We start from the raw sequence: 17763 nt of genomic DNA on the forward strand, positions 1-17763 counted from the left end.
CCAATTTATTCAGGGGTTCTCTATTCTATCAACTCACAGAACCTACCAAAAAAGAAAAAAAAAAGGAAAAATTGATTTTTATTTTAAAATGTACATCGGTTTCCACCAACAGCAAATAGAGTAATATCTTGTCTCTTAACTCACACTCCAGGGTGTGTGGTCAGGGAGGAGAAATAAAACACAAAGGTAAAAATCAAACACCTAGATTAATCAGTATACATTTTCTAAGAAACACATTTAGTAAACGTCTAGAAGAGTATCATATAGGCTCAACATGAAATCTAAGCAATAGATTGTCACACTGGAAAAGGATTATTTGAAAACACAAATAAACATGTAGTGGCTATCAAAGTAACCTATACTCACATGCATATGGTTTAAATGGCTCTCTTTTACACTGTTGCCTTATTTTACCCCAAGGACATGGGAGAGTAATTCTACATCTTTACTATGAATTCTGACCACCACTGTAGCATTTTACGCCATATCTACAAATAAACTTGTGTTCTCCTTCCCATGCCCTTTCGAGTACATATACAATCAATTCACTTCACCGTCTGGCCAGGCCTCAACTATGCACCTGAGACATCAGGCCATGTTCCCCGCTCACACACTACAACTGTTTCAGTACACCAGGCTCTCCCTCAAGAAAGCCCTGAGGACTGGGTGCCCTTTGGGGAGGGAAAAAAAAAAAACCAAAGCAATTATCTCGTCTTCTACTCACATGTCAGGCAGACCAGCACAGTGCGCACGAACAGGTCTACCACCAGCTCGCAGTGCTCGGGCACGCGGGACACGAAGAAGGGGATGATGATCTCGGCCGGGACGTAGAACTGGAGGGCGTAGGTGAAGAAGATGCCAATGGAGTAGAGCAGCTTGACCGACTGGTACAGCCTGCAGAGAGAGAGCCGAGACCCATTCCAAAGCCTGCTCTGTGCCACAGCACTAGCAGTGAGGGGGCAAGACGGTCTCGCCGTGGCCATGTCTATCCAAGTCACGGACGCGCGTGTCCTTCAGACCCAGCAATTTCATGTCGAGGCATTTACCCTGCAGATATACTTGCACGTTGCGTAACATTTTTCCCTCCAAGTATGTCACTGTCTCATTGTTTACGTATGGAAGGCTGAAAACAGTTGAAATGTTAGCCAGTGGGGAACTAGTTACATCATAGGGTCCCATACAGCTGTGAAAAAGTAGGAGGCAGAACTACAGGTGCTGATACGGAACCAGCGCCAGGATACGTAAGTGAAAAATGCGTGAAGCAGGACAGTGCCTACAGTGTGCTACAAATTGTCCAAAAAAAGGAAAAAGAAGGAAAAAACACTCCCTCCCCCCACCCCACACATGCATATGACATTCTTACATACTCTAAACATCCCCAAAAGGAAACACAAGAAATCGGTAATGTGGTTGCCTCTGAAATGGTAAACTGTAAAACTGGGGACTTGGGGAAGCAAATGGAAACAAACATATTCTGTCTACACTTTGAACAGCTGGAATCTTTACCATGGACATATAACCTTTCAAAAATCAAAACAATTAAAAATGCAATTAAAGCGTAACAGGCCTTTTTCTATCCTTCCCCTTCAATTCCCTGTTCCCTAGAATCAGAAGGGGACCACATGACCAAGAAGCAAGAGCAAAACCCATCTTCCCACACCACTGTGGCTGTCTTCCTACCACTGCTTCACATGTGGCTCCTCAGGGAGACGGTTAACTCACCAACAGATAGCTCTGTCTTATCTCTTGCCTAGAACTGTGCAGAGTAGAAAACAAGCCTGATCCATAAGTACTCATGGATCTGAAATGATCAATCCAGGGAAGGCTACCCTGCCCCTTAGCAAAAGCTCCCCTTCAAGCAAGACCTTCATGCCTTCAGCAGCAAGAAACACTGGCCTCCCCCACCTTGTTGGAAATCTATTTAAAAGTGGTGATTGCATTGTGTATATTGTGCATGGAGTTTCTCTGTGGTTGAACTTAATGCCTAGAAGATGTTCTGATGCTATAAACAGGAGAACATCCTGGGAGAGACTGAGTTTGACAAAAGGTCTTACTTGCTCCAAGAATAGATAATAAAAACGCTTTGGAAAAATCAGCTGGTGCCTCTATAATTAAACTCGGTACAACACCAAAGCCTTCTGGAGTGCTGGGAAGTCTGGAAGCAGGATCGTCACCTGCAGGGACGGCTAAATAAATCGCGCCTGAATGGAGGCAAAAAGATGAGAGTAGCTGGGTTTGGAGTGTCAAAGGGACGACGACAGGTGCTCATCCACGGCTTTAGATTATGTGGGCTGCTTCTGCTGTTCCTGATCCATTCATCTTCAGTTATGCCAACCTACCACCTGGCTCTTGAAAGGGCAGGAACATTTGGAAACTTAAAAGCAGGCATCAGAGGGAAAGGGAAAGACTTTCTGAAAACAACAGCCCATTGCAGGACTGCCACTTGGCTGGCCACACCACAACCCTTGTCCCCAGACCCCTGCTGATTAAGGGCACCCTGGGCTAAACACTGACGACACAACCGAATAAACACTCTTCTCAATTTTTTCAACCTGCCTTTGTACAATGCCTCGCTGATCAGAGCTCTAACAACATGCACAGGCAGGTCAACCAGGCCAGCCTGAAAGGTTCCCTGGTCCCCAGGGCACTCAACAAGCTTCTCAGTGTCTGCTCAGCTGCCCTCCACAATGAAATTCTCATCTTCAAAACAGAACTGTTGCTTCAGACACACCCTGCGACAGCTACCTTTTCAGGAAGCATTTCAGTATGTCTCAGTGTTTCCCTGCAAGATAGTAACCAAGAGTTAAGCAAAGTGAGGTACAGAAGGGCTCCCCACAGCCCCAAGTCCACTGTGAGAGGCCTCCACCCACTCATCAAGCCGGTGACTGCCACGGGAGAGGCACAGCAGAAGCTGGGAACCCAGCCTATTCGCCCTCTTTTCTCCCTGTCTGGAATGCTTGAGGTGAACCGATGGGATGCTTGGCCCTTCCAGGTTCAGATTTCTAGGGAGAAATGGCATACCACCTGATCAACCAATCCATGTGGCATACGCCTCCAGAGGAATCCCTCCTCCAAACAAAGAAGAAAGCTCAGGGCAAAGTTCTCCTTCTGATCGCACCAGGAGAGTATGACGAAGCACTTTCTCACACATAGCATTTGGTCTTCCTGACAATCCTGGAAGAAATGACTACTCCTGGTTCCCCAAAGTGGGAGCTGAGGCAGTGAGCAGCTGTGACCTGTCCAAGGCCACAGAGGTGAACATGGCAGACCACCCCTACCCTCTATGCCCCAGTTGCTCTCTGAAAACATCTCTTCACAACATGCCTCACAGTTCTAGCGTTTAGTCCTCCTTTTTGTTCAAAAGGCATCTACTGGGTGATGATCGTGTGCCAGGCGTTGTGCCGGGGGCTGGGGTAGAATGCAGAGCTTACGGTGGAGGGAGATCACAGTGCAGGTAAACAGAACATTATAGCGCTTTGGAACAGGAATTAGGCTAGGGTCTGAATGGGATCCTGTAGGAACAGAGTGAAGGGGCATCTGACCTAGCCTGGAGGTTGTGGCGGGTGGAACAGCAGAGAAAGTTTCTCAGAAAGAGTGGCTCCTTGACTAAGTCTTCCTCACGGACTAGGAAGGAGGTGCAGGCAGGGCTAGAGCTGGAGTGGTCCTGACAGGGATGTTGCAGATTTTTGTCTCTGCTGGAGGAGCAAAGGGAGGCCCCTGAGGGCTCTCGCCAAGGGAATGCACCCATGACTGGAGTCCTGGCTCATACAGGGAATGGGAGAACAGACCCGGAGAAGGATTAAGACTAGGACAGGCAGATGGGTCAAAGGGCTCAGTGGGGGGCCAAGGAGGGATGGTGCTGGCCAGAGGCAGGGGCGGGGGTGAGTAGGGGGTGGCAGTGGTGGGCTAAAGTGAAGTAAGCTGATTTAAGGGGTGAGTAGGAAGAAAATCCACGTTCTGACCCATGAATTTAAAAAAACATCCAGGGGTATCCAGGTGGCTCAGTCAGTTAAGCATCCGACTCTTGATCTCGGCTCAGGTCATGGTCTCACGGTTCGTGAGATCGAGCCTCACATCAGGCTCCGCACTGACAGCATGAAGCCTGCTTGGGATTCTCTCTCCCCCTCTCTTTCTCTCAAAATAGATAAGTAAACATTTTAAAAACTACAAACTAAATGAAACAAGCGTCCAGGGCTCCCACGCTTCCATCCTTCCCCACGTACCAACAATTGGGCAGGTTGAGGGTTATGCTGCCTTGGATGTTAGCTCCAAACTGCAGGTACCCCAGGCACCCCAGACTGATGTACAGGGCGGTGATGATGGCCATTCCCACGTACAGGATGACCGGAAATTTCTGAGGATCCTTCATTTTGTTTTCAAGGGGCAGAACCTATAAGAGTAGTGAGAAAGAAGAGAAAACACAGGAAAAAGGAACATTAATGGTGAAAAACAAAACTGTAATGGGCTCAGAAATAACTGCTTTAGCCCCAGGAGACAGAAACAAATCCAAGCTATTTCCTCAGAGCTGGAGGAGAGGCAGAGCCCGCTGTGTGAGCCGGGAAGTGCGGGGAGGCGAGCGTGGGCCGGACTGGGACCAGGACCCCTGCCCAGGCCAGTGCTCTGCCTCCGGCTCCAGGAGCCCCATGGGCGGGGGGGGGGGGAGGTGCTCTCTGCCCCTCAGCACAGCCGCACGGCCGCCGGCAGCCCTCCCACCTCATGCCCACCCGGCACGATGGGGAACAGACCTCGCCTGAGACCACAGTTCTGCTAACCTGTCCGAAGAATGCAAACACAGGTCAGGGAACACTGCCACTCTAGTTCCCGGAAACTTCACAACCTGCTACCACCTGCACCTGGCCGGGCTCACAAGGAAGAGTGACAGTGTCGAGCTGTCCCACAAACCATCTTTGATCTTGTCATGACACTCATTTTCCTTGAACGCTTGCGGTCACGAGGCAGAGTGGGTCTGTGCCAGACATACCCCGGCGGGCAGGGAGGGCCCGCTGCAGGCCCGGCGCCGTGAGGGAGCCACAGCCCTGCACTTCCAACCGGCCCTCAACACCACCCCCCCCCTCCCCCACCAGCGCAGGGGGCCTCCAGCTTCAGCTGATCCACATCCGGTTAGAAACAGTTGCTAAGCTTGCTTCTGGTTACCTTTCGTGGACAGTCTAGAGAGCCAGAGGGCAGGCAGCCCGTCTCCCCCGTGTCTGCCAGGCCTGGGCCAGTGGCACAAACACAGAGCCTACCATGAACAAAGAGTGAGCAGGGGCCCTGCACCCACACACGCTCAACAGCCCTCAAATCCAAACTAAGAGTCGAAACACAGAGAAATCTCAAGCAACAGATAATAATGATCACAGGATGACTCCACATCCAGGCCTTGGCTAAAGAAAGGAAGCAAAGAACAACGTCTGCACTGTGCTGCCAGGGAAAACTGGTAAGTTCTGCACAATGCTCCTTCAGAACCAGGATCTCCAGGCAGCTTTCCACATTTACTCAATCTCTTCTTTCCAGTCCCAAGCACTTGAGAGCTCGTTTCTCACTGCTACAATACGGGGTTCTGTTTGTGTTTGTGAGTCAAGGTGAGACCATCTTCCTGGGCAGCGAGAAGCTCCAAGAAAGAGCAAAGGGAAAGGTGTAAAACCTCGGGACAACAACTTACACACTGATCCCTCAGAAAGTCTCCCCCGTGATGTTAGGGCCTTAACACATCGCACCAATCCCACCAGGGCAACTCCTTAGTATTTTGACGAAAGAATCGATCCAGCTTCTAGGTTTTCTTAAAAGTATATCAAGTGACAGGGAAACCAAATGGGGATAAAAAGATATTCCATGAAAGGAAAAGTGTCTTCTTCCCTTTTCCTAAGCTGTTGGCCAACAGTATTACTAATTTTCTTCAAGGAAGAATTCTGGAACTTTATTATGAAAAAATATAAATAAAAATCAAATTAGGTGCAAATGAGTGGCAGATTCCTCTCTTTAGGAGAAGAACTTGGTGAAATCATAGCAATGGTGGGGGAAGCTAACTAGCAGTGAGAGCTAAGCCATTTATCTACACACAAAAAATACAGCACACCAATGTTCCAGGGCAGAGACATTATTTGTGCAGCTACTGATTTAATTCTAAAATCAATAGTATTATTAATAAAAATTATTAAATACTTACTGTGTGTCAGGGGCAAAGTACTTTACACACATCTCATTGAATCCTAACAACTACTAATCATTAAGTTCACTTTTCAGAAGTGAACAACAAAGAAGTTAAGTCCTCACACAAGGTCACACAGCTGTTCTCTGGGAGAGCCAGGACTCACCCCCAGTCAGTCTGACTCTAGACCCTGCACTCCCAATTGCCATGTATTATTGCTTATTGCCCACATAGGTGATAAATATGCAACAGAGAGGGTTTGAAGGCAAACATTCTCAAATCACATACAATTTGTTTCCAAAACCCCAGTGGAATCCCTGCATTGCTGTTCAGGAGCTGGCCGATAAGTTTCAGAAGATAATTTCTAACAGCATTTCCTCAGCCTTCCAAAGAGCAGACCTCAAGGACACCAAGGGCGACACAGAATCACAGCGAAACTCTTACCATCCCAATGCCTTCAAACGCAAAAATGGCCGTGCCAAAGAACAGAGGGTAGGTCTTCCAGGGAGCCACCAAGGGGAGGCGGCTGGGGTCTGGGATATTCTGAAAGAGAAAATAAAACAAAGCAAAGGCTATACAGAGATTCGAGATTTGAACTCCAACATCAGACAGGTCATAACCTTTTCCTAGATTCAAGATCCTCTAAAAGGAGAAAGTCTGACACCTGACATGGCTCGGGGACATTTAGTCTTTGTATTTTTTTTCCCTTCAGGCTTAGAAAACCCCTATTTGCTTTGGGGAAAGACTATATCCCAGTGTACTATAAAAAACTCAAATGCTGGAGCTTGCATAAAAATAGTCACATTCTTTCATTAGGTAATCCCATCTCCAGAAATTGAATCCGAGTAGGGAAAAAAAATCAAAATATACATGCTTATTTATTTTTGAGAGACAGAGAGAGAGAGAGAGAGAGAGAGAGAACGTGAGCGGGGGGGGGGGCAGAGAGAGAAGGAGACAGAGGATCTGAAGCAGACTCTGAGCTGTCGGCACAGATCCCAACGTGGGGCTCAAACCCACGAACCGTGAGACCATGACCTGAGCCGCAGTCGGACGCTTAAACAACTGAACCACCCAGGCAACCTGATTATGCGCTATTTTTAAAGTAAAAATTGAGATAACTAAGAGCACATGAAAAACCGCTTACGAAATAATAGTGAGAACATTCACTTTTAAAATTTGCATATTCACTATAATGCCACTACATAAACACTCCACATGGATAAAGGTGCTTTTCTCTTTTAATTCTTATAAAACAGTTTGAACACCTGAAAAATTTTATTGATACACACATGATAGGAGTATTGGAACATTAGGGATAAAATGGCAAAAAAAAATAAAAAGCATTTAAAATTATAGGCAGATGAAAACCATAGCACTTGTTAACTGCAGGTTAATGGAGGTGCAGACATAGAATCCTAGCTGGCTCACCACTGAACAACAGCCCCCAGTGACGGAGCATCAAAGGAACAGGAGTCAACAGGGACAGGAGCTGTCCTTTCAGAATGCGGCTTTTGCAACCACGCGAATACACGGCTTAAATATAAGAATTGCTTTTTAAGCTGCCTTTATAATGTTTTTTGTGGCGCCTGGGTGGCTCAATCGGTTGAGCATCCGACTTCGGTTCAGGTCATGATCTCGCGGTCTGTGAGTTCAAGCCCCACGTCAGGCTCTGGGCTGACAGCTCAGAGCCTGGAGCCTCCTTCGGATTCTGTGTCTCCCTCTCTCTCCGCCCCTCCCCCACTCACGCTCTGTCTCTGTGTCAAAAATAAATAAACATTAAAAAAAAATTTTAAGCTGCCTTTATACTGTTTTAAAATTGATTTAACTATAGAGGTATTTAGACAAATATGGGGCATGCTCTAACAGTGTGACAGAATAGTACCAGTGAACAAAAGGAGATCTAACGTTAGTCTCTATAATAGGCTTCTCTTTGAAAGTTTTCAAAGCAATTATACTATAGTTTCCCTAAAATATAATTTTAAAAATGCATTTTTTTTCCTTCCTGAGCTTCTTCTACTAAGAAATTGCTTAGATCTCTTTATAAGAAGTATTTCAGTACCTGGAATGAAGACAGACTAATAAATATTTTTGCTCTACGATGAGACAAAGAGTGAAATTACACTGCCTTGAAATTACTCCTGAGTCACAGTGTAACTTCTGGAAGCTTCCTGGAAACAGGAGCAATCTGTTGGTTAGTGGCTGACTGTTATCCAGGCTCATACATCAGATCTGGCTGAAGTATCAGAGAGGGAATTTCAGAATCCATGTCTGGGGATACTGGTGTGAATGAGACCAGCAGAAGGAATTTATAATTTTCCATACTTAATAATTGCTACTGACTTAAGAGACCAACCACTTAAGTGGAAAATGTTTAGGGGCACCTGGGTGGCTCAGTCAGTTGTATCTGACTCCTGACTTCAGCTCAGGTCATGATCTTGCGGTTCATGAGTTCAAGCCCCGCATCAGGCTCCGCACTGCTAGTGCTTGGAATTTTCTCTCTCTTTCCCTCTGTCTGCCCCTCCCCTGCTTGTGCGTGTTCTCTTTCTCTCTCTCAAAGTAAACAAATAAACTTTTTTTTTTTTATTTTTTTTTTCAACGTTTATTTATTTTTGGGACAGAGAGAGACAGAGCATGAACGGGGGAGGGGCAGAGAGAGAGGGAGACACAGAATCGGAAACAGGCTCCAGGCTCTGAGCCATCAGCCCAGAGCCTGACGCGGGGCTCGAACTCATGGACCGTGAGATCGTGACCTGGCTGAAGTCGGACGCTTAACCGACTGCGCCACCCAGGCGCCCCAACAAATAAACTTTTAAAAAAATGGAAAAAGTTTAACGTGCAAAGAAACATACAAATTAAAATCAGCTCATTATCGACATATTACCTCCTTGGTTCTATGATATTATTAATTTCAGTGATAACAGCTTCCTGAGAAAATGCTGTTAAATGTACATAAGGATTGCAAGATGTACTCCAATTTTGGAAATATCCTAACTATGAAAAACACTGCATCTCAGAATTAAGGAAATGCAGCGATAAAAACATTTACTGGGAGCCCCCTCCGGGGGAGGCCCTCTGCTCAGAACCATGCCATCTGTCATTCCAGGTGGTGAAGATATGGGGAAGCCTGCACAGGTGGAGGATCTCGGTCGGCTTCCAAGATGGTGTTTGCACGAGGAGCAAGCGCACCGGTCACACACGTTCGGGACCGCGGAAGGGTTCGGAAACACTGGACAGCAGAAGACGCCAAGACAAGACAGCAGCAACACAGCCACAAAAACGACCCAAAGGGAGCATCTTGACCTACGCACATCAAAATGATGCTGCTCGACTCACAGCCACAGCACCGTTCTCCCAAGCCGCCCCAGCGCTGAGAGCACTGTGTGACCACACATGCCTCCTGGCTAAGCCCAGAGGCAGGCTCACACTCACGCTCAAGAAATTGGCGGGGCTGCCTCATCTGCAAGGGCAAGTTTGCTCTACGCCCAGACAACGCTCTAAACGGACACTGCCTTCCACTGGGGCGGAGACACTGTTGGAAGCCACGTTCCCATCCCGGCCCTCTGATCACGGCAACCACTGCAGTCCAACGACTAAATGCAGTGTGTGTGCACGTCTATGTGAGGTGGCCTCGCTCGCTTTAATGTCCACTGTGGTGTGTCCTAGGCACTGATTCAGATCTCTAATTACAACGTTAAATCATGCATTTATTTACCCTTCCTTGTTTTAACTTAATTTGCCAGAGGTAGAGAAGAAAACTCTCTGGAAATGGTCAATCATGCGTTCATGGGTCCTCCTTCCATGCTCATCAAAAATGGGACATATCCAGACAGCAGTTTATTTTGTTCTTAAAAAATAGTTCTGCGGAAGAAAAGTCAGTATCGGCCACCCATCTGACTCACTAAGACAGAAGAAAAACAGTAAATGCTCACTGAGTACAATGTTAATCTAAATTCATTATGTCATTTCCTCAGTAGAGGAAAACCTGTTTCACAATGTGCTGCTTTCCTAGAAACCGTATCAGTGAGTGACCTGGTCACTGTTAAGTAGACCGTGTGAAAATGAGTTAATGTTCACCTGTCAGATTGACTAATATTAAAAAGATTGATATGTCTAGTGATGGCTACTTACTTACTATGGAAGGGAGCCTAGACGAAATTGGTCAAAAGCTTTTGGAAAAAGCGACTTGGCAAAATAAAAATTCAAAAGTGCATACTCTTTTAACAGCTACACCTCTAGAAAAATACCTTGGGGGAGTATTTCTACATGGCCACAAAAAGAAAGGCCTCAGAAAGCTCACTGCCAGAATACTAAAGTAACACTAAAAAATTATAAACGAACTGACGGTCCACTGATTGGGGACTGGTTAAATAAACTAGGGCACATCTATTCTCTGAGATACTATGCAGCAATTAAAAAGGATGAGGTAAAACTATGTGTAACAACATGGAAAGCTCCCTGCCACGCTGGTGCTGTCCCAGAAACAAAAAAGCGAAGTAGAGGAACAGCACAGCTAATAATTTTTAAAATTAGGTTAAACACAAAACAAAACATTCTTTTTTTATATATATTTCTCTACGTACTAGACACAATTCAAACCAGGATACTGTCTGTGTTATGTGTAGACGCATTCACAGGACCTAGATGGAGACAGACCAATCACACACAGTGAGTCTCTGAAAGAGCCTCGGGGTGGAGATGTGGTTTTCGATGCCCGTGTTGTCTGCATCTTAATGAGTATGCACTGATGAGTCCTTTGAGTAATTACATCTAAATACCTTTTTTTAAAGTTATGCTTTTATTCACCTGCTTTCATTCTCCTCTTTTTCTGGAGTGTTGGCAAAACACATTGTCTCGTCCATAGAGGGCCACGCTGTTTGAGGGCACATTTTTCTCGCCTCGTCTTCTACCCATTCACATACATCTTCTCTTGCACTGCCCCACAGACCTGCCCCCGTGGGCTAGGCAAGGGGAAGCAATACTGGATTTATAATTTTGACAAATAAATATATAACTGGAGTGGTAAGGAATTACTTTATCTGAATATCACGTTACAGGGGCCCCTGGGTGGCTCAGTCGGTAAAGCGTCCGACTCTTGATTTCGGCTCAGGTCGTGATCTCACAGTTCGTGGGAGGAAGCCCCATGTTGGGCTCTGCGCTGACAGCACGGAGCCTGCTGGGGATTCTCTTTCTCCTTCTCTCTCTCCCCCTCCCCCTGCTTGTGCTCGCTCTCTTCTCTCTCTCAAAACAAACACGTAAAAATAAATAAATAAATAAATATCGAGTTAGAGAAGTTGATTTTTCTTTTCATCTTAATATGTGTCTATTTTCCCATTACACGATGATCCATATATTAACTATCCAGTTGAGGAAAAGTCTAAACCAGTGATCTCAATAGGGGTGACTTGGCACGCACATACCCACCTTCAGCACACTTTGCAATGTCTGGGGATATTTTTGGCTGGCCTAACTTGGGGAGTGGCTGCTACTAGCACCTGGTGGGTAGAGGCCAGGGATGTTGCTAAAATCCCACGATGCACAGGACAGTCCCCACGACACAAAGCTTATCTGGCCCAAAATGTCAACAGTGCCAAAGTTGAGAACCCCTAATCGAAATATACCACACGTAAGTAACATCTCCCTATTTATGTTCCACTTACTTGTTTTGTTTGCTGCTTTGATTATGTAACAGGCGGAGGGAGAGCCTGGGCTCTTACCTGGACAATGAACTGGTAGAGCATAACCAGGCTAACCAGCATGGTGATGTTGGCCAACAGAGAGAAGATGGAGAGGGCTCGGAGGTTCCTGACAAAAACCAGCAGCACCAGGAAGGGCAGGAAGGTGAGCATGTAGAGTCGGGAGTCCATGGTGGGCGTCAGAATCACAGTCTCATTGTTGTGGCAGTTGTTGGTGGTCCCATTGGCCGCTTCGATCACCTAGAATGAGGGGAAGGAAAGCGACAGAAAAGTCTCTCAAATGACAGAAACCGGTGGACCTCCCACCCAAAAGCGTTCCTAACTGGGGGCTCAGGAGGAAAACAACGCCATTCGGGAGTCTGTGGCTGGTGAACCATCTTCAGAGATCTTCATAACTCATCAGCAACCCAACTGTCTGAGCTGGGTTTGATCACATCTTACCTAAAGGCAGGAGGATAGATAAGGTACCTGGAAGTTTCTCAGTGTCATAGGTCTTTAGACAAAATTACACAAAAGACACCGTTCTATATAATGTGTTAAACTCTTAATTCTTTTGTTGACCAAAACTGGCTTAGAAGGAATCCTAAACTCAAAATCCACTTATCTCTTGCCATTCTCTCTCTCTCTGTCTTTTTTTTTTTTTAAACCAGGGCCCTACCTGTTTAAAGTTGTCAGCCAGAAAGACAAAGTAGACACAGCAGAACCCCAGCTGCGTGACAATCAGGAAGAAGTCCACCAGGTGCCTGTAGATGGGGAAGGAAAGAATACAAACATCATGAGAATGAAAAGCAAGAGAGTCCCGGAGACAGAGGTGTTCCAACAGTGCTTCTTCCCAGGCCGTCACAGCCCCTTCCCACCAGGTGACAAGGATGAGGGTGCCCTGACAAAAGGAGAAACCGTGCAAGGTGCCACCAGTCTGGAGCTTTGGAGGAGGGTGAAGACGACGCTGAGGTCCCCTTCCTCTGTCTTCTCTAGAATGCTGCATGGGGTCGGGTGATCCCGAGATCAGAATGGCTAGAGTGGAGCACACACCCCAGGACCAATGACCAGCCCTTGGCCTCCCCCTCCCCGCAGCATGCCTATCCTGTCTCACACTGTTTGTTCTAAAGCTACAGGGAGCCCTCAGCATAAAAGCCCAGGAGGTGGAGCCCTTTACGCTCGCTTCCTATAATATGGATCTAAGAAACAGCCTACTCTCACATAAGTACACAGAAACAGATGTACCAAAACAGACGACTGATGGAAGCCCTGAACAACAGCTGGCAACAACCTAAAAGATCATCAAAAGGAAAATGAGTAAATGCAAGACCATTCTTAAATGGAGAGGTATACAGCAGGGTATTTTTCACTTTATGAACGTGTATCTTGCTCAAAAAAAAAAATTTACCATGAACAGACATTAATTTCATTAAAGAAAGGAAGGGAGGAAATAAGGAAGGAGGGAGGAGAAATGGGGAGAGAGAGAGAGAAAGAGAAACAGAGAGAGAGGAAAGGAGAGAGAAGAAAGGAGGGAAGGGGGCGGGGAGAAACAATCAATCAACTACCAGCCAACCAAATAACCAACGGTGGCCACTTGGCACGATGGCTTCTCCCAGTCACAGAAAATGATTCTGCTAAAAGAATCGCAAAATAAACCTGTATCACAGGAGGAAGCTATGTGTGAAACTATAAAACCTCCCTATGAACACAAAAAGGGAGTTTTCCTGGAGAACATAGATTTAATGCAGTTCCATTTAAAAAGAATTTAAAGGATTCAGCCTTTGATGTCAACTCTCTACTTCTAAATATACCATTTCCTCAAACAGGAAACAAAAATTAGAATATTTCTCTCCAGGCATCTGGAAACTTACCCTAAGGAGAAATTTCCAAACACTCCCCGCCCCCCTCCCCCCTTGAAATGTCTCTTTCCCCAACAAACCCATTTGTTCTAGCTCAGCTCATCTCTTCCTTAAAGCCTTCCTTCTCCTGCCCGGTGCCCTGCCCTTAAAGCACCTATCATGTGCACTTTGCATCTGGCACAGGTAACCGTCCTTAAATCTCCTCCCCGTCTGAGCCCCTAGGGTGCGCTTCTAGCTTCTGACACTTTTTCTACAGGTATAGACTATTCCTGATCTCTTGTCCTTGAGCCTTCCACATATCCTTCTCCTTACAGAGACTACAAGTCCGCAAAGGGCCAGGACCACACTATTCACCCCAGGGGGAACCCCCTCCCTGTATCGAGAATTATTCTGCATGACTTATAAGAGAGTGCTTAAATATCTTTACTGAACAAATGAGTGAATAAAAAATAATCACTGGTCATAGACTGCCAAAGCTGGGAACAGCCAGGTTGGCCAATAAGGAAACTGAGGACCAGAGAAGAAAGGGGTCACACAGCCAAGGTCACCAGATGACTGCAGGCAGAGCTGAGCTAGGAGCCAAATCCATTGACCCAAACAATGCTCTTTCCACTGCTTATACCGTGTGCCGCACCCCACCTCCCTGTCGGAGGGCCTCCGCTCTGCGAGGCCACAGCTGCAACGAAGGAGGGAAGTGGTTACCTTCCCCAGTGCGCGTGGTTCCGGAGCCAGGAGCTGGGGCTGGATTCCAGTCCGTACATCACTGTGTCCCCATAGTCCACAAAGGGCTTGTTCAGTCTGGGAGGAGAGGGAGAGAGGAAAGGCAGAGTGTGTGGGTTCAACAAAGTGACAGAACACAGGTAGCTCCCTGAGACCTGGGCCAGTTCCCCACCTGTCACCCTGGAGAAACTACTGAGTCCTGCGTCTAATGCTTTCAAGGATCAGAAGTGTTAAATCAACAGGTCAGTTACTTCCATATAATTACCGACCATCTGGCAGAACCATTTCAGTGGGGTAAATACTACAAAGCACATAAAATGAGAATGCGGTCTCTGTCCACTGGACACAAGCAAATACAACAGATGACAACAAACTGAAAAAGAACACAAAAATAACCAGGGGAAGGGAGTTCTGCAATAATCAGCAGCCACCTGCAGCTAGCGCAGAGAATTTAGAGTGGCCTAAGTCCTCTCTTTCAGCGCGGCTAACAGAATCCCAAAGGACAACTTGGCATATCAGAGCGCTCACCTGCGGCAGAAGTGGTGAGCACATTTCACCAGGATACCCATGCAGTGCACAGCCACGATGCCTATCACCAGCAGGCTGAGGGGACCCATCTGGGGACAGGTGTTGCGGGCAAGAGAGAGAGAGACAAGCAGGTAGAATTAGGAGTGAACCCAACGGAGAGTGGATTTGCAAGTGATCAAAACACTACTAAGGCACCTTCCAGTGACAGAACTTCTGGCACAACGTTCGAGATAGGAATGTGATCGTGGGAGAAGGCCATGATCTGAACCTTAGCATGCTTTCAAAAGAGTTAACCTCATGGAGAAGAATGACACAGCATAAGGCTGTTCCAAAACAGCTTCAATTCAGCCGAACAGAAGGCTCCTATGTTCTGGGAAGAAGAGACAGGGAAGGGGTGGAGGGAAGGAGAAGTTCTGGGAAGAAGAGACAGGCAAGGGTGGAGGGAAGGGGAAAGGTCTCGTTAGAGCAACGCCAGATCAGGAAAAGATGCCCTTAGCTAAGGGCAATCCACATCTCTGAGCTAGCTCCAACTCTAAGAGAAACCAAATGGCTTTAGATTGCAGTCTGTAGGGGATGAATCATAACAGAAAAAGTAAAATTCTCAGAGTTGGCCTCCTAGGAGCGGGACGTGGAAGGACTGTGGAAGAAACCAACAGACTTCTGTTACGAATCCATTACTTAATATTATTGACAGAAACTCCCTGAGACATTTTAAGTACTCCTCCTCACCCCAGAGTAAGCTACATGAGGGCAAGAATCTCTCTTTTTTATTCACTGATAACGCTCAGAACCCAGAACAATGTCAAGCACACACAAGGCCCTAAATAAACATGTTTAAGTGAACGAACACCTGAATTTTGCTCCTTCTCAGCTGAATTAAAGAGAAAAGCTTTTCATTTTTAAGTGTTTTAAATGAAGCAAATTTAAAAAAACACACACACCATCTCCTAAAACTTGTCATGATACTCCCCCTGCCAGTGCAGATCCTTACCAAGATGCCTGCATTCTTCACTGCCAGAGGCAGCCCCAGGAGGCCGGTGCCAATGTTGCCTTTTAGCAAGTGGACCAAAGTCTGGAACCATCTGAAGTGGAAAGAAGGTAGACAAGGGCATGTTAACAATAATGACAGCTAACATTTACTAAGCATGTAGCCCTGTGCTAAACACTTTCATGCATTATCTCATTCAATGTCTACAACAACCCTATGAAATAGATGTTAACTTTGTTTTATGGATGAGGAAGACACTTGCTCAAGGTCATATACCTAATAAAGAGTTCAGCCAGGATTCAAACCCAGGCAGTCTGACCCGCAAGCCCTCCCCTTGCCTCTGTGCTATGAGCTCCATTCCCTGTGGGATCTCCAAGAACCCCATCTCTATGGCACATTAGACCAGAGGGACACCACGGCTCTCTGTAGATGCTTTATCTTTTCCTAGTGGGTCTGGTCTGGGTTTCACCATAACTGCCCACTACAGAGACTCGTATCCAAAACCACAATGGAGGATGACAAGCATTCAGTGTGAAGGACAAGACACTGGTGTAAGAGAAAAACGAGGGACATAAAAAACAGAATCCCAGAACCCTTAAAAGAAAACTGTATGCAAAGTGAACAGAGCAAAAGGAATATGGTACCACAAACGGCCAGTCCCTGGAATACTTTGTATTTAAAATTAAAAGTCGATGGGAATGCAAGCTCTGGAAAACAGTATGGAGGTTCCTCAAAAAACTAAAAAGAGAACTACCCTACGGCCCAGCAGTTGCACTACTAGGCATTTATCCACAGGATACAGGTGTGCTGTTTCAAAGGGACACATGCACCCCCATGTTTATAGCAGCACTCTCAACAAGAGCCAAAATATGGAAAGAGCCCAAATGGCCATCGATGGATGAATGGATAAAGAAGATGTGGTATATATATATACAATGGAATGTCACTTGGCAATCAAAAAGAATGAAATCTTAGCATTTGCAACTACGTGGATGGAACTGGAGGGTATTATGCTAAGTGAAATTAGTCAGAGAAAGACAAATATCATATGACTTCACTCATATGAGGACTTTAAGAAACAAAACAGATGAACATAAGGGAAGGGAAACAAAAATAATATAAAAACAGGGAGGGGGACAAAACATAAGAGACTCACAAATATGGAGAACAAACTGAGGGGTACTGGAGGGGCTGTGGGAGGGGGGATGGGCTAAATGGGTTAAGGGGCACTAAGGAATCCACTCCTGCAATCATTGTTGCACTCTATGCTAACTAATTGGGATGTAAATTATAAAAAAATTAAAATAAAATAAAAGAATTTGCATTTTCAAAAATAAATAAATAAATAAATAAATAAATAAATAATAAAATTAAAAGTCGGATTGGAGAAGCCCTCTTCAAACGTCACCTAGTTCATCATTCTGCCTTGAGGACAGATTTCCCCCTCACCTATTCTAGACTGTCCATTTCACGCTGTGATTATAAAGCCTATCCCGCACCCTCATTCATTTTTTCACCCAGCAAATCCTATCTGTTCTGTGTAAAACATTGTGCTCATACTGTGGTAGAAAGAAGTATGAATCAGATACAGACCTGGACCTCGGTCTCTAGAAATTAATAATGTTTCAATGAAAAAATAAGGCAGACACATTAATAACCACCCAGGCAGAGAGACGCCTTCTTAAGATGTGCCTGGGAACAGTGTTCAGGGAGGGGGAGGCAGGTGAGGGTCCCAGAGTGGAGATCTGAGCTGAGTCCGGGAGGACAGGCAGAGCTTGCAAGGGTGCCCCTGGGGAAGAAAGGCCTGGAAATACAAAGCTAGAGAGAGACACGGGGCATCAGCACAGA

General features: G+C 46.1%; 1 protein-coding gene across 3 annotated transcripts in view; it reads right to left on the reverse strand.

Moving 5' to 3' along the window:
• Positions 1-17763, reverse strand: part of SLC36A1 (solute carrier family 36 member 1) — a 67362-nt gene that overhangs the window by 12776 nt on the left and 36823 nt on the right. For 2 of the 3 annotated variants that reach the window (XM_047092259.1, XM_047092264.1), the window contains exons 3-10: positions 15919-16009; positions 14928-15016; positions 14382-14477; positions 12500-12584; positions 11863-12081; positions 6593-6691; positions 4224-4390; positions 725-894 (exon numbers count right to left, since the gene is read on the reverse strand). In XM_047092259.1, the coding sequence (XP_046948215.1) occupies positions 725-894; positions 4224-4390; positions 6593-6691; positions 11863-12081; positions 12500-12584; positions 14382-14477; positions 14928-15016; positions 15919-16009 (1016 nt within the window). The remainder of the gene's footprint in view (positions 1-724; positions 895-4223; positions 4391-6592; positions 6692-11862; positions 12082-12499; positions 12585-14381; positions 14478-14927; positions 15017-15918; positions 16010-17763) is intronic. The other variant, XM_047092268.1, reaches the window with a different exon arrangement.

The sequence above is a fragment of the Lynx rufus genome, unplaced genomic scaffold, assembly GCF_022079265.1.
Source record: "Lynx rufus isolate CCGP_SWC_20201006 ecotype Redwood Valley unplaced genomic scaffold, mLynRuf1.p SCAF_1, whole genome shotgun sequence".
NCBI lineage: Eukaryota > Metazoa > Chordata > Mammalia > Carnivora > Felidae > Lynx > Lynx rufus.